This window comes from Musca domestica, unplaced genomic scaffold (genome assembly GCF_030504385.1).
Source record: "Musca domestica strain aabys unplaced genomic scaffold, Musca_domestica.polishedcontigs.V.1.1 4, whole genome shotgun sequence".
Taxonomy (NCBI): Eukaryota; Metazoa; Arthropoda; class Insecta; order Diptera; family Muscidae; genus Musca; species Musca domestica.
The window spans coordinates 1,424,188-1,448,836 of record NW_026712328.1 but is presented as its reverse complement, the minus strand read 5'-3'; the positions used below and the strand labels follow the sequence as shown (position 1 = coordinate 1,448,836).

General features: G+C 34.9%; 1 protein-coding gene and 1 long non-coding RNA gene across 3 annotated transcripts in view; one reads left to right on the top strand and one right to left on the bottom strand.

Annotated features, from left to right (window-relative positions):
• LOC101901158 (stalled ribosome sensor GCN1) overlaps window positions 1-8,991 on the bottom strand; it is a 39,155-nt gene extending 30,164 nt beyond the window's left edge. The window contains exons 1-3 of the mRNA XM_005190355.4: window positions 8,844-8,991; window positions 8,688-8,790; window positions 7,682-8,637 (exon numbers count right to left, since the gene is read on the bottom strand). Coding sequence (XP_005190412.2) covers window positions 7,682-8,637; window positions 8,688-8,790; window positions 8,844-8,858 — 1,074 coding nt within the window. The 5' untranslated portion in view covers window positions 8,859-8,991. The remainder of the gene's footprint in view (window positions 1-7,681; window positions 8,638-8,687; window positions 8,791-8,843) is intronic.
• Window positions 2,276-4,043, top strand: LOC109614017 (uncharacterized). 2 transcript variants are annotated; one of them, XR_009343003.1, is made up of 3 exons: window positions 2,295-3,257; window positions 3,488-3,654; window positions 3,726-4,043. It is a non-coding gene; the product is annotated as an uncharacterized LOC109614017 (long non-coding RNA). The 2 variants fall into 2 exon arrangements; XR_002195317.2 differs by having other exon boundaries at window positions 2,276-3,654.
• Window positions 8,992-24,649: the final 15,658 nt, after the last annotated feature.

Sequence of the window (24,649 nt, the reverse complement as noted above, 5' to 3'; positions counted from 1 at the left end):
AGAATTTAGTGTTCTATAATAGTTTAAAAACATTTATTCCAAAAGACGAATTTTATTTTTCAATTAATCTCCGTGTTTTGTGATTTCACCCCTCTGTGCGGCGGCCGGTTCTATGTACCGGATTGACTCGGAGGTACAAATCTCCGACCAGGGGCCGCCATCCCAGCAAATACATGTTCGTGTTCGTCCATTTTTCTTATGTGGGAGCAACATTACGCGGAATGTTTGCTCCGTATTCTCTTGGTCCGAGGAGGGATAGAGACCAACCCCGGTTCATGGTTCTGCTCCGCACAGATCGGTCTCGGTGAGATGCAACGGATTTATGGAATGGGTGCATTTCCGGAATTGTTCCGGCCTAAATCGGATGCAGGAGTACAGCGATAGGGACTACATTGCTTCCTGCTGCGTCAATGTAGACCCCAGTGAGTCTTCATCTTCGGCGTCCTCATCATTGTCGCAGTATGAGACTCCCCCGCAATCTCCTTAACAGCAATTTATGCAGCAGTTGACGCCATACATTACTGTTCAAGTTCCGGATAATGCGTCATTTCTCAAATTCAATTGTGATGATCTCCGAGGTAGATTAACGAAACTGTAAGCTTCATGAGAAAGAACATCAAGGTCGCAGCGATTACCACCTGCAGGCTTCAAAGTTGTGATGGATACAGCGTACTGAGGAAGGATCGCTCCAGGGGTGGAGGATTAGCGTTCCTATTGCACCACTCTGTCAAGTAAAGACCTATCTCGCCTGAGCCTGACTCTAGTGGCACGTACAAGGAATGTATGGGCTTAGCGGTCAAGTGTGGAACCGTCGAGGTAGAGGTGCTCAACTTGTACATTCCGCCGTTAAATAGCTGTGCCCCATGTTATATGCCTAATATCAGTTCACTTCTGGTAGGCAATAACCGTCTGGTGCCAGGGGATTTCAATGCCCATCATGAATTATAGCATTCCGTCCTAGGTAATCACCAGAGAGGCATGGCGCTGGATGAGCAAATTGATAGCTCCACGTTTTGCACAGTGAATGAGGACGCGTCCACCAGAATAAGGGAGACTGCCACAGTTCACCGGACATATCCATCGTGTCCCCTGTCTGACGAATGACGTAACTTGGCAATTTTCTCTTTCATTTCTCTAGGCTCAGACCAACTCCCCATTATTGTCGCCATCAACAGACCATCGGACTTCATAGACTCTGAACGCCGCACATCAATACGGATTCCGGAAATTGAACAGCACAACAACAGCTTTACATGCCATGTCCACACATGTTAGCAGAGGTCTCAACCGGAACAGGTCGTGCGATATGGTGGGACTTGATTTATCAAAAGACGTTGATACAGTCAATCATGCCACACTGTTCGAGCACATTGAGCGCACCGCCTTCCGGCCAAGTTTGAAACATTGGGTAGTAAACTACATGTGTGGACGCCAGTCGTACGTGAATTCAGAAACAAGAAGTCGAGCATACCTAGAGATAAATAGGGAGTTCCCCAAGGTGGGGTAATATCTCCGGAACTGTTTAACCTCTACCTTTCTGACATTCCACGTCCTCCATACGGCATGGAGAATATAACGTACGCAGATGATTGTGACGCAGATGACATTTGCGATCGGTTAAACGCTTACCTTGTTGATCTTATCGTCTTTTTCACTGCGAGGAATATGAAGATATCCGCCACTAAATCGACGGCCACACTTCACCACATGGACTGTAATTCCGACCACCGATTACCCCAAGGTCTTAGGGGTCACATTCGATAGCCTCTTTAAGTCGGTCGCGCATACCACAGCTATCTGCGACAAGATTGGTAGTAGGAACAAGAACCTCAAGTCTCTGGACGGCAGTACTTGGGTAGCTGATAAGGAAACCTTGTTGACCTCTTGCAACGCGATAGGACGGTCTGTGGTAAAATATGCGGCTCCGTTGTGGTCCGCCAACATCAGTGCTACGCAGTGCAAAAATCGTCATAACATGTGTCATACAAAAATGTTCTACCAAAAAATAACAACAATAATGAAACAATTCTCAACGAAAGAGACACACACGTAATGAAGGCAAAGCGCAATCGCTACCTATTTTTCCGACATATGAAAAAATAAATTTTTGTAAAAAAGTATTTCAGGTACTTCTAATTAGTGTACACACATTTTTCACATTTCGTGGTTATTGACGAAACAATCCAAAATGTCAACCCTAATTAAAAAAAAAACAATCCCCTGACAAATTTTCTGTATAAAAATAGGGTTGGTTTTTCTTATTTTGATTATAATTTCATACATTTTTGCCTCCGGTACTGAGGTGTAAATGAAAATGAATGCTACTTTAATTCACGTAAACGTATATACTTCAATTGTTTTATTCTGTGCATATTCTGTTATCTAGTGAGAGTCATATCTCTGCCCACATACTTTATTTTTAAAAGAAAACAATATGTAGGTAGAAAATAGGCAAACAATATTTACCTATTATTTTATGACCAAAAATTTATGCTAGACATCAATAAATTCGGATTGTCCAGTATATTTTCCATTTTTTCTATTTGTTTGTGGATTTTTTTGCTTTTTTTGTTACTGAATGAGAGTCATCAAATCATTTTTCATAATTGGTTTGGTACTCAATCTGCAATACACAAGTTCCACAGAAAAAAATCGTAAAATATCTCGGAATGCACCTGGACCGAAGACTTCCCAGCTAGCATTTGGGAGATTGTTTTTGAAGTAATCATTTTGGTGAGTCTTCTTCGTGTCCTTTTGGACACGAACTCACTTGTATAACCGAAAATGACTCTCTATATTGAGTAAAAAGAGATCAATTTAATATACAACAACAAAATGTATGGAAATCGAAAATCAATCATTAAAATGTGCAAAATGTGACTATTTGTTGCGTTATTTATTATCGTATTGCGATCATGTAGAGATTGAAAAATGATTAGTCTTAGGAAGATCATACAGCTGTTTGAAAAATGATCATAATTATGTATTTTTTATCATATTTTGAACAGATAAGTAGATTAAATTCTGCTTGTTTTGCTATACATAACGAGACATGTTCTTGCGTTTCTGGAGCTGACTTTTCTGGAGCTCATTTATAAATAGTGCGTAGAGCTGTAAACATTAAAAGTGTAAAATATTGAAAAGTGAAATAAAATATATTTAAAAAGTTTAAGTAAATTTGATTTTTTATAAAGAAAATGTCAGCAAATCAAATTAAAACATGGAAAAGGCTCAAATAAAAACGGATGGCAAAAATGGTGCAGAAAATTTTTATTTCGAAAAAAGAAATTAAACTGAAAACGAGAATAATGAAGATTATGTTCAGAGACGTGAAAAGAGTTTTGAAGAGCGTGTTGATACAATTTCAAATTTTGCATTCCTTCGATGATTGATTATTATCATTGATTATCTAACTAACTAGCTAACTATTTAAATAACTACTTAACAAACTAATAATAAATACTTATATAGTTTTCTAATAACCTAGTTCCAGAAAGAGTTTATTGCCAAAACCGGCGGTGAAGGATCCGCACAATTCCCTCGGGCTCCAGTTCGAAAAAATTGTTTTATATAATTTAGCCTACCAATACAGCTGGATAGGGACCAATGTAAAGCCGATTGCAGAAAAGTCCTTTTTAGTGACGATAATTCAAAGTAAGTTTATATTTTTAAAACGAATATAAGGAATTAGTAAAATGGGCAAACGCTTAAATATTTTATTTCAGATATTTGTAATCTTAAATACAAGAGCAACGACAAGGATGCGTATACAATCCTTCAAAAACGTTTTGTTCACGTTAAAGAGCGGGTGATGAAAAAAAACGTTCGGATTAGATTTCCGGATTTTTTATTTTGTAATTTTTAATTTTTTTGCTATAATTTTTTTTACCAAGAAAATTTTTTTACCTAGAAAAAATGGCATTTATTGAAATTAAAAATGTTGTTTATATTACACATGAAAATGAACATGGAAAATACTAGTACACATTATAGTTATAAAAGCTGAATTAATTTTATTTTAAATAAACGTTTATACAAACATATATGAACATACTTTTTTCTCACATCGCATCCGAATATTTAGAAATCACGTACGAGATTCGTAAAATCGTAAACACTCATATAAGTCTCTTAAATGACTCGAATATAAGACAAAGGTGATTTAAAAAATCTCCTAAATGAAAATACATATGAGTGATAAATGACACTTAAAAGACTAATAAACTACTCACTAAGCACTCATAAATGATGAAAAAATGACTTGAAACAGACTCGCAAGATTCAAAAATTAAGGGTATAAGCGCAATAAATAATTAGAAAACGATTCCAAAAAGACCATTTGGTCGTAAGGTGTACAGCTCTGGGGCACAGCTAGTGCTTCTAACTTAAGTAAACTACAAAGAAGACAGACGAACATTCTTCGACCTTGGTACATAAGAAACTCAAATATCCACAAGGACTTCAACGTACCTACTGTTGAAGAAGAAATAAAGAAGCTTTGCCGAAAGTACTTGAGCAAACTATCAGTGCACCGAAATAGTTTGGCCCAATTCCTATTATTCGGAGGATACGTTAAACGTGACACTCTTTCCATCATATAGTTTATATTTCTCCTATTTTTTTATTATTTTCACCTCTTTCCTGGACAAGTGAATGTTTTTCATCGTCGATTGTTATGCTGCAACAGGTAGTCTTGCTCTCGGGGATATATTAGGAATTCGAAGCCGAAATAGAAGAAGATAATATACATTGTCAGTTGCATTGAGCTTATCATGCAGACAGCTATTGGACTGTTATCCTGAAAACCTCAATTCTACCTTTATATAACACAGATGGTTAAAATTAAAATACGGGTTATAACCAAGTACTACATATTGTTATACCCTACAACACTATGTGTTGGGGGTATTATAAGTTTGATTGGGCCAGAATTTATGTAACACCTCGAAATATTGGTTTCCCATATAGGAAAGTATATATGAATCTTTCTAGCTCGCCGAGCTGAGTCGATCTAGCTATGTATGTCCGTCCGTCCGTCTGTCCGTCTGTCCATGTTAATTTGTATTCACTCTACAGGTCGCAATTATGGCCCGATCTTCACGAAATTTAAAATGTAGGTGGGGTTAAGGTCAGAATAGAACCCTATTTCTTTTGGAGATGATCGCCAAATGTTTAGGGGTTGAAATGGACCAAATACTGAAAAAATGTCGGATTTTGCAGTAGCTATACAGGTCGCAATTATAGACCAATCGACGCGGTATTTCGCATGTAGCTAGAGTTTAGGGCGGGGAAGAAGCCTACCAATTTGGGTGGTCATCGGATAATATTTAGCGGCTAAAATAGACCATATCTTTTTTGTTGAAAAAATGCAAAATTTTTCATTAAACCGCGAATATTTTAAATCCCGGCGAAATCACAAAGCCATGACAAGGTTACTTCTGATCTTTACATTGATGTTAAGATCCAACAAATCGAATATATAGCAAAATATGTGCGATATATATGTCTATCAAAGAAGATATGCTTGGAAGATCTATTTTATGTCGAGAAGGGCTGAACTGATTTCGACAGTTCTCATTAATTCAGAATGGCCTCTTCGCAAAAAAAAACGCCTAAAAAATCGCATAAAAATATCTCTCCTTAGATGAAAATATTGATTTTTTAAATTTTCTTATATTTTTTTAATTTTGTCATATTTTTGGCATATTTTCATTTTGAATTAAACATTTGGTAATATTTCTACAGCTAACAAAACTAAGTAGTTAGGATATCAGGATATAATATACAGATCGCATTTATGGCCCGATCCCTACGAAATTTTGCATGGGGATAAGATGAGGGGCAGAATAGAAGCCTACTCTTTTTGGAGATGATCGCCATATATTTAGAGGTTGAAATGGACCAAAAAACTCAATATGTGAAATAGTTTGCCAATTTTTGTAGACAAAATACGAAAATGTCCATTCCAGTGACTTTTTGGAGAATTCACAAATACAGGAAAGATGCACTTCTGACTATTTCGTTAACGCTGATTTCGTTGAAGAATATAGTCAAATGGCTGTATCTCATATAGATGTGTTTCAGTCACAAACCAATAATAAATGTTAATCTTTTGCCACTTCTGAGAGATTATGGGTCTTTGGGAAATATTGGTTCCAGATCTAGGAAGACCATTTACGTGCAACATCTACCAATAAATTGAAAATGAGCAAATTAGTTTAAGTTGCTATTATTCGAAAATTAGAGAACGAAACCTGATGGTTTTCTTTTATTATTTGTCACAATATCTTGTGGAATTCTTTCGAGTATCTCGCCTATATAAACTGTATCGTTTATTGTAGTGTTGTAGGGTATTCAACGGTCGGCCCCGCTCGACTGTAGCCTTTGCTTACTTGTTCTGGTATATAATTAAAAGAAATCATAGATATTAAAACCCCATCACCTTTGAGCAACAGTGAGGGGAAGTTGTGAATAGGTGTGTCAAAAGAAAAATGCGAAAACTCGGCAAATTTCAGATAATTACGGAAATCATTATAAAAAACGGATTGCGTGTATTTTGGCTGAATAAGTTAACTCACAAATATTTCATGGTTTTTCGACGTTGACTTAGACTGTGAGAAATTTTACATGTTCCTTTTTTATTGTCAATACATATTTAGTAATTTTGATATTTTTCTTGCTAGTAATTGTGTTATTTTTCTTGCCTGTGTTTATCACATTCTAAGCATTAAAATTCAAAGTGATAATTAAAAATTCAAAATTTTGTGAGCAAATTTGTTTTGTGTAAAATTGAGATTATACAATTGGGTTGCACACATTCATATTCATTCCGTATGTTTTTCAATATGAAGAGAATAATCTTTTAAATAGGATTAAGTTACTTGTTTTTTAGGAATGTCCCTGATTCTTAAATGAAAGAGGGACGTGCAGAAAGAATTGAATTGAGACGTGCTCTAACCTCCGCGAGGGAAAAGTTGAATGTACTTCATTGCGATTCCATAAACATTTTACTATCAAAAATAACTTCAATATCTCACAAGTATCACTATGAAAAAAATATAAGGGTAGACAAAGTTTGCCGTGTCACAAATATGTTTGGAACTATAAGATATATCACACATATGATACCATTTTGGAAAGGCAAGAATATATATATATATATTAATATATATTAATATATATTAATATATATATTCTTGCCTTTCCAAAATGGTATCATATATATATCTTATAGTTCCAAACAGATTTGTGATGCAAATCAATATATATATTGATTTGCCGAAGGCCGTCCACGCAAAAAGGTTAGATACATATTAGTGGAGAAAATCTCAATTTCAGGATTTGTAGATAACAGTTTTGTAGAACCGGATATTCTATTCGAACTTTCGGGTCAAATAGCCGGGTAATCGGGTATTTCCCTCACGAAAAAAATACTTTTCCTTAATCAGGTTAAAAATACCCACCTGGGGTTGGTTTCTTGTTCTATGGAAATATGAGATGAAAAATATTTCCTTTATAACATTTTTCATTTGATTTTTCTTTCCTTTATAAAAATTTTCATTTTACATTTTCATAGAACAAAAATTGAGGACCCGCGGTAACAATTTCAGAATGATCCGAGCATAGCCCCTGAACTCAACTTTCTTCTATGAAGAAATTAAATACCAAATACGTAATTTACCTCTAAAATATTAATTCGTATCTCCGCTACTGTGACTTTTCCACCAGATCCATTTAAAGTGTCAAATAATCCTTGTAGCATTTCAGCAATTATGTCTGCATTCAAACATTTGGATGCAAATTTATTGACCGTTTCAGCAGCTTCTTTCCTTGTTGTTTCATCTTTGGAGCATAAATTAGGGATTATTACATTTGTTAGTTTCAGGGCATATGGACTGAAGTCAAAGTTTATTTCTTGTATTATAAGGCCAACAGCTTGAATTACAACTTCTGGATTTCTTAAAACGGCTCTCTGCATGTGTGGAAGTAATTTAGTTTCAAATTCGCTTTTTGAAATTGTATTAAGGAGAAGGCCAGAGTGCAAAACAATAGCAGAAAAAGGTTTCTTCTTTGCGGCAATAATTGCTTTCACGAAAATAGCAATTAAATCATCTTTATATGTGGCCAAATCTTTCTTATAGTTTAGTAGTGTCAAAAGCAATACTAACGATTGACTTGAGGGTTCCTTTTTCAAAAGCAAATCTTTATATGAATTGTAAATATTATCCGTATTATCTTCACAAAATATTTCCAAAATAATATCATCGGCCGCCCGCTTCATTTTAGCACAAGATGCTAGCAACACTATCTGATATAAATGTGATTGATAGTCAACAAGTCGAGGTAACTCGTCTTTGAATATTTTGGAATCATTATCACAGTGTTTGTTCAATAGAATCGTCCATTCTAGAGCAATCAATGCCGCTCTTGAAGCCTTAGAAGGTGGCGCATTGGCTAGTTCTTTCAGAGCAAGTACCTTAAATACCATCATCAGTCCCTCAGTAGCGGCGTCGTGTTGATGATTTATCATTGCGACAAAAAAACGTTTAACAAGTTCCTTTGACTTTTCATCTTTAAACTTTGTTAATGTTATAACCATCAATTTGCATAGATTACGTATCTCTGCACATTCAATATCTGAAAGAACAAGATATTAAAAAGACAAATTTTCAAGCAAACGCACGTACCAGAATGTAAAATTGCATCAGTTAAATCTGCAAAGAGGAAGGCCCTTTCATCCTGTGACGCATTCAACGCTCGGTTGGCAAGTTCACGCAAAGAGTTTAATCTCTGTAACAGAAATAAATTAGAATTTTGCATATTACAATAAAAACCCTACGCACATCTTCTCCAGTCATATTTCTAATATAACCTATTAATTGGGGCGCCCTTAAATATAAACGTGTGCAAAATGAGTTTTATGAACACAGCGCAAAACATCAACACGACCTCCGTTACGCCGTTGCAAATTATATTCATTATGTCTAATAAACAGAGTCCCAAGTCGTACGGAATCCCAATATATGCATGGTAGAAGAATATAGATAGACGCATCGACACAGCTGCTTGGACAATGAACTGTCAAACCAATTTTGAAATTGAAAATGTTGAATGAAAAGTTATTTAAATTTGTAAAAATTGTTGAAAAATGCGGATTATAATAACCTCCGAATGACCTCGTATAAGAAAACATATAAAAATCTACTTATATTTTGAAAACATTTACAATTTTTATACCCTCCACCAAAAAAGGTATGGAGGGTATATTAAGTTCGTCATTCCGTTTGTAACTCATCGAAATAATCATTTTAGACCCAACAAGGTATATATATTCTTGATCAGCGTAAAATTCTAAGACGATTTAGCCATGTCCGTCCGTCTGTTGTAATCACGCTACAGTCTAAACGAATTAAGATAGGAAGCTAAAATTTTGCACAGATCTCTCTTTTGTCTGCAAGGCAGGTCAAGTTCGAAGATGGGCTATATCGGTCCACAATATCGTATAGCCCCCATATAACGGTACTCCCCTATATTCGGTATTTTGATGATTTTAGCCACTTTTTCCGATGGAATTATCTGAAAATCCATACAAGGAGTTCCTTGTGAGTACTTTACACGCAGACATAGATTTGTCTTTATGTGGAAATTGTCTTTGATATTTTTGTCTAAACAATGGTAAAAGAATATAGGTGATGCATCAATGCATGAAAACATTGATATGTCAAAATTTTTAAAATAAGAATACAGGTAGACGCATCGCATAGCTTCTGGGACAATGAACTGTCAAACCAAATTTTAAATTGAAAATTTTAAATGAAAAGTTATTCAAATTTCCAAAAGTTGTTGAAAAATACATATTAACAACCTACGATTTGTGTCGTATAAGACATTTTATAAAATGTACTTATTTTTGAAAAAAAAAAAAAAAAAAACATTTAAAAAACTTTACATATCTACAAAGCAGTAGAGTTTTTATACCATGGTAGAAGAATATAGGTAGATGCATAAATGCTGGGGAACATTGATATGTCAAAATTGTTCAAATGTTATTTTTTTTAAATAAGTACATTTTATAAGTTTTCTTATACGGCACCAATCGGAGGTTGTTATGATATGCATTTTCAACAATTTTTACAAATACCAACAATTTTTCATTCAACATTTATAATTTCAAAGTCTATCAGTTCATTGTCCCAGCAACTGCGTCGATGCGTCTACCTGTATTTTTCTACCATGTGCTATACATACAAAAAATTGACAGCAAACGTATTCGCCACAAAATTCTTCTGTCATCATTAATTTTGACATTTCATCTAGTAAAATAACAGCTGTTTTTAGATTAATTCGCTCGAAGGAAGACCTTATAATTGGGCCATGGTCTAAACCTTGCGCGAAAGAAACGCGATACATGATGTTCTTACTATGACGGTTCATTAAAGACAAAGTAAAATATATAAAACTAAGTTTGCAGGAATTCATTTGTGTGTGTTAGTGTGCTAATTTAAAACAGTGTTGTATTTTTCAACGAATAATAATTACATTTCCATATTGTTACATAAGTTGTGTTCCATTACTTTTTAGTAGTAAAACTAGCAGAAGAGACAACAGTACGAAATGCCACTATCATTTAGGTGTGCTCAAAAAATAAGGGAACGGAAAATTAGCAGAAATGCGATAAAATGTCAACATTCAAAATTCCAAAGAAAACAGTCTAAATCGGACTGGAGAAACCTTACTGAGATGGACGCCAAAATTTAAAAAAATTAGTATTGAAAATAAGTTAAAATTAATAATTATTTTTGAATGCTGTTTTTTTTTATAAAGTTTTGTTTTCAGAATGCGCTGAAGAGTATTTAGAGGTGGAGTTTTCTCAAATCCCAAACCCGGAGAAGCTGACATGGTTGGAGGCGCTGGTTAAATTAATGTTAAGTGTGCTAGTGACTTAATGCCACAGGATGGGAAGACAGCCAACCTAAAAAATAAAAATAAAATGTTTGCAGTAATAAGCAAACATTTTTGATTTTATGCTTAATTTTTCAATTTTCCTTTCACTAATTTTGCACTGTTTTCCAATACGTTTTCTTCGTCTGATTCCTCATTCAGCCAGTCCTCTTCATACCTAGAATCATCCAAAAGTGAATACATCAGTTGCTCCATATTTTCTCTTTTTGTTTTTTTTTTTTTTTTCACGACAAATATTAGTTTTTCTTTAGTTTTTAAGTTTTCTTCTTTTCCTTTGTTGTCACGCGCGAACTTTGAAATGTATCAATACATTTTTCAACCTTGTTAGCCCTGCCAGTTAAATGTCAAATTTACAATTTGGACATTTCTGCTCGGCCAAATTCATGTAGCTAAAACAAGCAGAAATGTGCACCACTCAGCGCCATTTTTTTTCTCGAGAGAGCTACAAGTTTTGCTAGTTTTTGGAGTACAGGAACGCGTTGTAACAGAATTAGCACTAATGAAGTTGAAGCTGGTTTACATTCTTCCATTCGGCGACTTCTCAGTAGCTCCTTTATTAACTGAGACTGATCTATTGCTATAGCACCAATATCACCTTCTCGCTCTATACGTGCACCCAAAAAATGTTCTAAAGGTCCCTTAGCCACACATTCGAAATTGTCACAGATATATTCTTTAATTGCGTTCATGGTCTCCATATCAGGACTGCCGATGATAAGGTCGTCTACATAGACTGCTATCAAGCACAATTTATCTCTAGTGACCTTCTTATATAGACACGAATCATTAACACATGAGGTAAACCCAAACTTCTTTAATACTTCATCCGGCTTCGAATTTCAAGCACGTCCCGACTGCTTCAATCCATAAATTGCCTTGTGCAATTTCAACACTCGATCTGGATACTATTTACTTATAATTATCTCAGGTTTCTTCATATATACTTACTTCCTCTGTCTGATGCAAATACATTTTCTTTTCTACCGCCAATGCTAGCACCATTCTTATTGTCTCGTACCTTATTACCGGAGAAAAAGTTTCGGTATAATCTAAACCGTACTTCTGGCTACATCCTTTAGTCACTAATCGGGACTTGAACTTTTCAATTTCTCCGCTCTTATCTTCACGCTAAACACCCATTTGCACCCTATGCGGTTCTTATGGACTGGCTTTTCAACTAATGACCACATCCTATTACTCAGAAGTGCGTCATATTCACTTTTCTTAGATTACTTCTATTCCTTGGAGTATTCACAATTTAACGCCTTCCTCGCAGATTATGGAATGGTAATAGAATTTTTTTCCACTTTCTCAAGCAGAATTCTAGGCCTTTCATTTAGCATAGCGTGATGCAGCTTTTCCACATCTTTGGCTTCGGACTCATCGAAACCCAGTAAGTCCTCTTCCTCGCTTGACACACTGTCTTCCATAGATTGCCTGTCCTCTTGTGGATACACCAGCAAGTCTACACTATCGGCTAATCTCCCTTTTTCCATTTCTTGGGAATTCTTTTTCGACAAGCCCTTGTCCATAAACATGACATCAGGTTTCTTTACAACAGCACGCTTTTCTTGATCATAAATTCTATATGCTTTTGCCAGTAGCCGAGTAGCCTTCCATTAAATACATTTTTCCTTTAGCGGCAAATTTCTTATGACGTGTTTTATCTAAACAACAACTGCCTCACCAAACACTCGAAGATGTTTTACATTTGGTTTCTTACCAGTACATGCTTCATATGGTGTCACTTTCTCTAGTGGTCTGGTTGGCCATCTGTTCCTAACATATACCGCCGTAGCTACTGCTTCTGCTCACAAAGCATTTTCCAAACCGGATTGCAACAACATTGCTCTTGACATTTCCACGATTGTCCTATTGGCTCTCTCGGCCACACCATTCTGCTGTGGGGTGGATGTATGGTACCGTCAACTCACGCACGATACCATTCATTTCTAAAAACGAATTAAAGTCTTTGTTTACAAATTCGCGCCCGTTATCACTTTTTAAGATTTTTATTCTTTTTCCCGTTGGGCACTCACCCATTTCCATACATACTTTAAACTTACTGAGAGCTTTGTCCTTACTCTTTAAGAAATGCACAAATATGCGTCTCGATTTATCGTCAATAAATGTTAGAAAATATCTTGAACCGCCCAATGAGTCCGAATCGAATGGACCACATACGTCTGTATGTATTCTTTCAAGTATATTTTTCATACGCGTTTCACTGCTCTCAAATGGCTTTACACATATTTTGACTTTCATACAAATTTTACACGTAATATCACCATTTAATTTTGTGCCAGCTGTTTTAAGTTCTGAAAGTTTAAATGACCAAATCTCTCATCCCACATAACCGCATTTTCATTATTTACTCGGGGAAAACATTTTTCTTTTTCACAGTTTACAATATACAAGCTCTGTTCTTTCTTTGCTTCAAACATCACCGTTTTTGTCCTTTATTTTGGCTCCCGAATTATCAAACACTACGTCGTAACCGTGTTCGCATCATTTGTTTACCGACACAAAATTCGCATTAATCGACGGGACGTACAACACTTTGTCCAAAATTAACGCACATTTGCAAATTTTTAGCTTCACTCTGCCTTTACCCGCTTCTGTCAAAAACTACTCTCCTGCCAAGTACACATTCTCCTTATGCTCTTTCAAATCCAAACAACAACACATATGCGCTGTCGCGCCACTGTCTAAACACCAATCCGCTTTACTGAGAACGTTGACGGCTGCTGCCGCCGAGACTGTACGATTGCCCTCCGCTTTGTTATTGTTCTCTTTGTTGCTGTTGCAATTTGCAGCGTAATGATCGCGACGTCCACAACAAAAACATTTGAAGTTTTTTGCTTTTGATGTCTTCGTCGATCTTGCACCATTATTCGTAGAATTAAATTTTTTCGATTTTAACATGTATGCTTGTGCGTCACAGCTGTTTTCTGCTATTTTGGAACTTTCTTTCTCCTTCTTCTAACAGCTCTACCTTCAAAACATCAAATGGTGGTAGGGAATCTCGGGTCTCCATGGCCGCAACAAATTTCTCGTACGACGTGGGTAAACATGACAACAAAATAATAACTACCAGGTCACTCTGTATATCAGTTCCCACTTCGGCCAGTTTATCGACACAATTGGAAAACTCATTCAGAAACTTTTGTACATTTTCACCATCAGCCATTCTCGAGTTTAACAACTTTTTATACAGTGAGACCCTCCGCACGGGGCCATTTGGACGATGAACTTCTTCCAAATACTTCCAAGCATCTACTAATGTCTTGCACGACTTCATGTGGTTGAGTTGTGAAGCCTTCACACTGAGAATAAGCGTAGCCAATGCTTTCTCGCCTTGAACTTTATATTCCACGGTTTCATTTCATTTGTACTCACCACCTTCCACAGGCCACTGTGTATCAGAACACCCTTCATCTAAATACACCATGCAACATAATTCTGCTCATCCAACTTATCAATCGAGTACAGCGGATTCATCTTGTAGAGTGAATCCTTTTTCACTTCCTGATGATAGACACAAATCTGTACACCTCGCAATTCCTTGTTGTTTCTTTCTTATACGTTGGCAAACACACGCAACGAGCAAGATCTTTTACAAACACTTGTTGATTGGCACTTGGCCCATAACCTCTTGGAATCCTGCCATTAGATTCCCAATAGATGCCTGTGGAAATTGTCTTTTGTCTTAACCTTTCGAAAAAGATACACGACACATGATGCTCTTACTATGACGGTTTATTAAAGACAAAGTAAAATATAAAAATTAGTTTGCAGAAATTCATTTGTGTGTGTTAGTGTGCAATTCAAAACAGTGTTGTATTTTTCAACGAATAATAATTACATTGCCTTATTGTTACATATTCATCAACAAAGACCTATTACAAGGCTCATCAAACAGGTCGTGTAAAGGCAAGGTCACATTGGGCAAATATTTAAAGAAAAAGTCAAATATTTTTAAGGAACGTAAAACTACAGAAATACAGCCCTGAGGCTATGCCCGCTTCCTGTCAGACTCATTCAAATTTATATGCAACATGTTGTTTTCATTTTTTCATATTTTTCCTCATTTTTAAAAATAGTTAAATAGCGCGAAAAATGAATTAAATGCATGGATTTTCGCTCAAAAATATGATCCAAACTGTTCAATCTTTCAATTTCATGGCTAAAGTGGTTAATATCTTTCATGCGCGTGTCTTCCAATCATTGATTTTGAAAATATTTTGTTTTCATTTTTCAAATAGTAAATACATACACAAAATTGGCAGAAGTCGGGCACACTTAGAAAAAAATTTTAATCAGCTGGTAGCTCTACCCTACCTTTTTATTTTTATTGTACCATGGGTACAAGCATGGTACAATGAAGAGAAGGTAGGTCAACTTTGAAAAAATTGCAAGTATAGAGGTCTACCTGTTTGGCTTGTAATGTCAGAATTACTATCAAAACAATAAAAAAGCAAACAACTTGTTGCATTGATTTTGAATAAATAATTTAAAACCGCGAAAACTGAATGAATGGTCAAAATTTATTTTCAATATCATGTTCTATATATCTCTTATGGTTTATTTCGCGACAAAAACTGTAGATGCATTTGAGTTGTTAGAATTTTAGCGGTCGTTGCCAACAGTTTGGGATGTTGAATGTAAAAAATATAGCAATCGAGTTATTAAAGAAAATTAGACTAGGCTTAGTAATTCCTCGTAAGTGAAACTATCCATTTAAAAAAATTAAATTGCTTGCCGATGACTAATTAAACTATTAATTTTTCAAGGGTGAATTTATTTTTTTGTACCACCTTTTCATCCAGATTCTATTATTTCTCTTACAATTTTCGTTTTCTTTCTTGTTAAGCACACGGCCAAAATCGCCAAAACTGTATCATCAGTTATCGGCATTGTCTGTACAGCACGAAATCAAAACAAAATGAATGCGTGAGCATTGTGCATTGAAAGCTTCATGCACACGTACACGATTTTGATGTCATGCATTTTGACAATGTACGGTGCACTTAAAGTTGGCAAGCACAGCTGGGTTTGCTTTTCTAGATTCATTGTAAATTTGTCCTGTTTTCTATTTTTGATTGTTTGGCATGGTAGAATTAAGAAAGTAAAGCCATGCTATCAGATGGTTTCCATTTTTCTCCAATACTATTGGATGGCCTAATAGTTAAGCCATAGACCATGATTAATTGACCAGGGGTTTGATTTTCTAGATTCACTGTCAATCAGAGATGGGAACCTGTTTCCTATACAGTGAAGGTAAAGTAAATTACAGAGAATGCTAAGATGGATATGCTAATTTGAATTTACTTAAGTTGTTTTATCTTTAATGTTTGAACCGGCCGTGAAAAATGCGATTGGAAAATGAGGCAATTTATCGCCGAATTGTTAATTTGGTGCAGAAAAATTCTATGGTAGAATTTAGAAGGCAAAGTCATTACAAATAAGCATACCCATCTCTGTATTTTCTGTAACTGAGCTTGACAAATACGATTGTGAGTAAGAACTGTCACAACAAACGTTGTTTATTTACATTTGTTTCAATATTCAATGAATTTTGTGAAAACATGTGTGCAATCCCTTTTACATACTTACATGCCTAAGACGCAGTTCAGTCATCGAATCTTTTTTTTTTTTTGGACCTGCATCCATTTTTGCAAGAGAGCGGAAGAGAAAACATTTAAATCATTTCTGGATCCTAATTATTATTTGACTAGGAAAAATGCAACAATGTACCACAATCTTATAGTGTCAAATAAACTTGAAAATATGAAACAATTGATTTTAAAACAAGTTAAAAAGGAGTAAGTTCAGCCGGGCCGATCATTGAATACCCTCCACCATTTCGAAAAAATTTGGAAATTTTCAAAAAATAAAATTCTTTAAAAATTCTTTAAAATATTAAAAATACCGAATATAGTCCTTATATTGGGGTCTCTACGACGTGAACTTACATAGGCTTTGTTTGTCATAACCATTACCATATTCAAATTCGAAACTTAAAATAAGCTGTGAGTAATGTAGCTAAAATCATCAAAATACCTTATATATAGGGAGGTACCGTTATATCGTAGCTATACGAAGACATGGACCTGCATAGACAATTTTCTGTCACAGGCTGTAGCATCCATTACGAACTTCAAATACTACATCTCAAACAATTTCGGTGAGTACTGTACCTAAAATCGTCAAAATACCGAATATAGGGAGGAACTCATATATGGGGCTTATAAGAAGACCTGGACCTGTATACACAATTTTCTGTAGTTCCCATTACGAACTCTAAGTAACTCTAAGAAAATACCGAATATTTGGAGATACCGTTATATGCACAGACAATTTTCTGTCATAGGCTGTCGTATCCATTACGAATGTCAAATACCAAATTTGAGACGATTCCGGTGAATAATGTCGCTAAAATCATCAAAATACCGAATATCCGGACGTACCGTTCTATGGGGGCTATATGAAAACATGGACCTACATGGCCCATTTACAAATTTAACCTGCCGAATATTTGCAGGTACCGTTATATGGTGGCTACACCGACAATTTTCTGTCACAGGCTGTAGTATCCATTACGAATGTCAAATACCAAATTTGAAATGATTCCGGTCGCTATAATGTCGCTAAAATCATCAAAATACCGAATATCCGGACGTACCGTTATATGGGGGCTATATGAAAACATGGACCTACATGGCCCATTTACAAATTTAACCTGCCTATTGGCAAAATAAACATGTGTGCAAAATTTTCTATCTCAATTCGTTCGAAAGATAGCTAGATGATTACAACAGACCGAGAGACAGACAGACAGACGGACATCGCTAAATCGACTTAAAATTTTTCGCTGATAAAGAACATTTATACTTTGTTGGGTCTGTCATGAGTATTTCGAGGAGTTACAAACGGAATGGCAAAGTTAATATACCCTCCATAGTATGGTGGAGGGTATAAAAATTCTCAAATTGGGGAAAAACAAAAAAAAAAAAAAATAGATGGAATAACCGGGGAACCCGTTTAATTGAACAGTTGGTTCAATTACAGATATCACGCATAATTTGAAATACTAATGAATTAAAAGAAATCGCATATGTGCATTTTAAGTTTTGCAAAATAATTGTTATTACCTAAACAAAAAAAAGGCAAGGAACACAAAAATGTATATGTGTATACGCGGGAATGTATTGTGCTACGTTCACATGGTACGTGATTCGCTCTCTATTCGTAGTTCGACCATTAATTATCAAATATCTACTTGATTCCCCATACTAAATGTTCTCAGCGAACAAAGATTTTGGTTCTTTGTTGCATTCAAATCACTCTCAGAACTACGATGACAAAACATTTTTTGACAAGTGACTCTCCAGCCGAATTTAAGAACAGAAATATACAAAAAGATATGTAAAATGTCAACATTTATACAAAAAGTTCAAAACATGAATGAAAATTGTTAAATGAAAGATAAAAACACGTAAAAAAACATTAAGTTCGGCCGGGCCAAACTTATAATACCCTCCACGTTAGGATAAAGGAAACATTAGAAGAAATGTGGCAAAAACCATTAAAATGCCGAATATCGGGAGGTACCGTTATATGGGGGCTCTACCAAATCGTGGACCTACACATGCAAAGTTCCGCCAACGGAGCTAGAACCCATTATGACCTACAAATACCAATTTTCAGACAAATGCGTGAAAAAAGGGGCAAAAATCATCAAATTACCGAATATCGGGAGGTACCGTTATATGGGGGCTATACCAAAACGTGGACCTATAATTACAATGACTCGCCACACGAACTGGGACCCATTATGATCTACAACTACCAAATTTTCAGTGAAATTCGTGAAAAAATCAGTTAAAAATCATCATTATGATCTACAACTACCAAATTTTCAGTGAAATTCGTGAAAAAATCAGTTAAAAATCATCAAAATACCGAATATTGGGAGTTACCGTTATATGGGGACTATACCAAAACGTGGACCTATACATACAATGTTTCGCCACACGAACTAGGACCCATTATGACTCACAAATATCAATTTTTAGACAAATCCGTTAAAAACTGTGGCAAAAATAATCAAAATATCGAATATCGGGAGGTACCATTATATGAAGGCTATACCAAAACGTTGACCTATACATGCTATGTTTTGCCACACATACAGGGACCCGTTATGACCTACAAATACCAATTTTCAGACAAATCCGGTAAATAATGTGGCATAAATCATCAAAATACCGAATATCGGGAGGTACCGTTATATGGGGACTATACCAGAACGTGGACCGATATCATTTTCAATACCAACCATCCTAGACACAATACCAATTGCTCTGCTAAATTTTGGCGCTCTACGTCAAATAATGTGGGCTGTATCGTGATTTCAACAGACAGACAGACAGACAGACGGACATCGTTAAATCGACTTAGAATTTTATGCTGATTATGAATATATATACTTTATGGGGTCTACGACGAATATTTAAGGATGTTACAAACGGAATGACAAAGTTAATATACCCTCCTTTCCAAGGTGGAGGGTATAAAAATCTTTGGAGGAAAAACAATAATTTCTTCTATTATTATCAATGATAATTTCATGTACTTTCGTACAAATTCCTATAAAAATCAACAAACAAAACATTTGAAGAAATGAATTATGTTACTATGAATTACGAATCGTGCCGTATGACATGGTTAATTTGTGTACCCAATTCTGAGAGCGAACAACGTGATAGAAAGTGCCTTATTGTAGGTATGTACTATTAAATGCAATATTTATGTGCACATAAGTTTTACAAAGAAATAAAATTTTTATCAATCTCTTCTATTAGTAGAGATGCCAGCAAGTGTTTTTAACAAATGATGTAAAATATGTATGTAAAAATGCCAGATTATTACTATATTCGTTGCAAACGTCACACTATGTCGCGAGTTCATATTAACGGTGGCCAAAAATAGAAGGAGTTGGAGAGGTGGATGATTTTTAAGCCACGTTTTCTAATAGAATTGTTTCAATTTCGATATTTGAAGTTCGTGATAGATATTATATCCTGTGACAGAACTTTGTCTAGATAGATCCTCGTTTTGATATAAGGCCCATCTAACTGTAACTCCCTTTTTTCGATATTCTGATGATTTTAGCCGCATTTCGAATGGAAATATCTCAAAATAGTTACGTGGACCTCGCAACAAATACTTACTTCTGTACCAAAAAATTGCACACCCTTCAAATTTCAATAATTTTTCATTCAACATTTTCAATTTCAAAATCAGTTTGACAGTTCATTGTCCCACAGCTGTGTTTAAGCGACTACCTGTATTCTTCTACCATGGTATGCACTGTACTTTACATATCCAATGTCATGAACTAAAATTTTATGTAATACAATGAGTCATAGTAGAAGAATATAGGTAGACGCGTCCACACAGCTGCTGGGATAATGAACTGTCAAACCAATTTTGGAATTGAAAATGTTGAATGAAAAATTATTTAAATTTTTAAAAATTGTTGAAAGACGTGATTTATAATAGCCTCCGATTGACGTAGTAAAGAAAACATATAAAAATCTACTTATATTTGAAAAAAAAAAATTAAATTTTTTTGACATATTTTGTTTTTGCAAAATGGTCTGGCTTTATCCCTTTATTGTTGTTTTTATAAAAACAACGTTTGTTTATTAGTGGAGAACGATGGTAATGTTTACCAGGGGGTAAGGCAGGGAATACCTAGGTTTCGGAAAGAGCCACCAATCCTCATCAGTTCCCTTGTTTTTGCCTGGGATATTCTCCCCAGAAGTTATTTTAAAAATAACTTCTATGACAAAAAACATTTTTTACCCAAGTGACGAGATCGTAAGCTCAATAGATAGATGTCATAGAAGTTATTTTTAAAATAACTTATAGGTATTCCCTGCCTTACCCCCTGGTAAACATTACCATCGTTCTCCACCAATAAACAAACGTTGTTTTTATAAAAACAACAATAAAGGGATAAAGCCAGACCATTTTGCAAAAACAAAATACTACGGTATCCTGAACAAACAAGCCACACTGTTCTATTAATGGATAAGGCACGGTCGACTAAGGGGTTTTTGTTGTAACAGACAAAATCAACTTACATGGTTATGCTACTTCGTTCAGGCTGAACGAAAGCATAACAAGTGGAGAAAGATGTAAATGTTTATAAGTGCGGTTGTAAGATTTAGAAGACTTTCCAAGAGAATTTTAGTTTTATTTAATTCTTTGGTTCCTCTTCTATTGAGCTTACGATCTCGTCACTTGGGTAAAAAATGTTTTTTGTCATAGAAGTTATTTTTAAAATAACTTCTGGGGAGAATATCCCAGGCAAAAACAAGGGAACTGATGAGGATTGGTGGCTCTTTCCGAAACCTAGGTATTCCCTGCCTTACCCCCTGGTAAACATTACCATCGTTCTCCACTAATAAACAAACGTTGTTTTTATAAAAACAACAATAAAGGGATAAAGCCAGACCATTTTGCAAAAACAAAATACTACGGTAACCCGAACAAACAAGCCACACTGTTCTATTAATGGACAAGGCACGGTCGACGAAGGGGTTTTTGTTGTAACAGACAAAACCAACTTACATGGTTATGCTACTTCGTTCAGGCTGAACGAAAGCATAACAAGTGGAGAAAGATGTAAATGTTTATAAGTGCGGTTGTAAGATTTAGAAGACTTTCCAAGAGAATTTTAGTTTTATTTAATTCTTTGGTTCCTCTTCTATTGAGCTTACGATCTCGTCACTTGGGTAAAAAATGTTTTTTGTCATAGAAGTTATTTTTAAAATAACTTCTGGGGAGAATATCCCAGGCAAACACAAGGGAACTGATGAGGATTGGTGGCTCTTTCCGAAACCTAGGTATTCCCTGCCTTACCCCCTGGTAAACATTACCATCGTTCTCCTCTAATAAACAAACGTTGTTTTTATAAAAACAACAATAAAGGGATAAAGCCAGACCATTTTGCAAAAACAAAATACTACGGTATCCCGAACAAACAAGCCACACTGTTCTATTTTTTTGACGTATCAATGCTCCCAAGCGTTGATGCATCTAACTGTATTCTTCTGCCATGCAATGAGTATAGTTTCATGCAACGTTCCCATGTTTTTTTAAGAAGTTTTTGAAATGTATCTACTTTTAATTTACTTCCACTTCCATCGTCCATCAAATAAGAGAACAATTGTATATCAATCCTTTGTTGACATCAGTAATATATGATGTCTAGTCAATGCTGAAAAAAAAAACTAAATAACGTCGAGCAGTATTTCCGTCATTTGATGACCCGTACCCCGGTTTTACTCTATCTACAATAAGTCCCATATTAATGCATATAGCATATAACATATATGTTCTCATTGCATTTTCAAACGCGTTTTACGCTCTGAGAATAAGGTACATGAATTAACTCGTTCATACGGTACGATTCGTATTTCATAGTAACAAAATTCATTTTTTCAAATTTTTTGTTTGTTGAATTTTATAGGAATTTGCACGAAAGTACATGATATTAGCATTAAAAATAATAAAAGATATTATTGTTTTTCCTCAAAAGATTTATTTTATCTTTCATTTAACAATTTTCATTCATGTAGTTTTGTATAAATGTTGACATTTTGCATATATTTTTGTATTTTTCTGTTTTAAAATTCCGTTAGAGAGTTACTTGTCAAATAATTTTTTTCGACACAAAATTTTTGAAAATATTGTTTCTTTTGTTTCCAGTTTTCTGTCGAAATTCCAACTCATGAACAAAAAGCGTACCTAGGATAGGAGGGAAATAAAATTTACTTTCGTTTGAATGCACATCTGGCATTCAACATTATATCTTTCATACATAATTTTAAATCTTCCGGAAAAATTATAAAATTTCATAACATTTGTATATAATGAATTTTGAAATGTCACACTTTTTTCGATAAATGCTCTCATTTGTTAGGGATGACAAACATTTCATCCTAATTCTAAGAGCGAACAATGCATTCAAAAAAATTTTATCTACGATGAAAAACCATAATATTACAAGTTTTGGGCCTCTATTGACTAGCCTTCAAATTTGAAATTTCGCTCTATATATTTTCATTGACTTCAAGTATAGTCTGTGCATTTTCTTTACTAAAAATTATCTTAATTGGTCTACATAGTCTTGGAGAAGAGTGCTTATCGTTCTACCACATATTTTCGTTTTCATTTTGAATTTTTTTGCTTATAAAGACTATGACCACTGCTACTATCAAATCTCCATTTACATTCTTTAGTTAAAATACTTTACGTTGTATTATCCAAAATTGTTTGTAACGGAACTTTCATTGATATTTCTGTCACTTCTATATATTTAGGAATCATTTTTTCTTAGCCTCCGCTACAGCATAATACGAGGGAAACAGTTTATATGAATGGTATTTATAGCGTTTCTCATCATATTATATTGTCTGACTGACAAATGTCGATATCGATATAGAGAGCCAAAGCTTTTGTACTGTTGTGTTTCAAATTTTCTTTGCAGCTGTTGTTATGACTTCTAACGAAGTCGATGCCACAAGTTCACCAATTCGTCGGCGTTTGGTTCTGCTCGATTGAATCTAATTCGAATGCATCCTTATCAAGCCAATTTTTTAAAGCTGCTTCTACTCTTAGTCTGTTACAATGATATTTTTTCCAATTATCGGACAATCTTGTGAAAATGCTTACAAGCTGGGTTTTTTCTATATCGGTAAGTTGCCTCTCCACTTTGTATTCAACAAATTTTGTGAGTGTGGACCTAATATATTGTCTATTCCGATACGTCAATGCTGTTCAGTTCAAAAATATATCATATTTTTTTAATGAGGTGGTTACTGAAAACGATAAATAACATGTTCAGACCTCAGCAGCTGTCTCCTTTATACGTGTGAAGTACCCACTTTTCACGAACCAAACAAGAAATAATATTGACATACACGTTTATACCAATTTTTTCCAACTCCACTAATTAATTTGCTTAACAAAAGTAATGAAATAAGTACTGCATTTTTGGATAACTGTAAACACCATACGATCAGTATTTACATGCAAACAAAAGTGGAGCCATGTTTATTACATCCTTAAGAAAGCTTACAAACAACATTTGAAGCGATCGAAACTTTAAAATTTCCTATAATTGTTCATCACATATTTTTTGATTTTAGTCAAAAAAGGAAAAAAATACTGATTACTTACAACAGTCGGATTTAGATCCCCATGTCGTAAAGAATACGTGATGTATCAATACCAAAATTCAGATTCTTTCAAATTAAAAAGTTTTCTGTCATTTCCCATTAAAAATGTGTAAGAAACACATAGTTTTGACCATTTTTGGCCACTGCCGTGATACTGTGCGTCGTCAATCTTTTGAGAACGCAAAATGAGCTCTTGCGGGAAGATCGTATTTTTAATCGTTCGCGATCGTTTAAAAACACACGCATGCACATTAGTTTAGTGTGTGTTTACATTTTGTAACCAGGTAGAATGTTTTATGATACTGTTTTTTTGGACTATCAATCGAGCTCTCCTATGTTGTAGAGAGCAGAATTGGCGATCCTCAGGATACAAAATGCTAGGTTGTACTACAAAATAAGGTAAATTCTTGAAAAGTGACCTTCAATCCAAT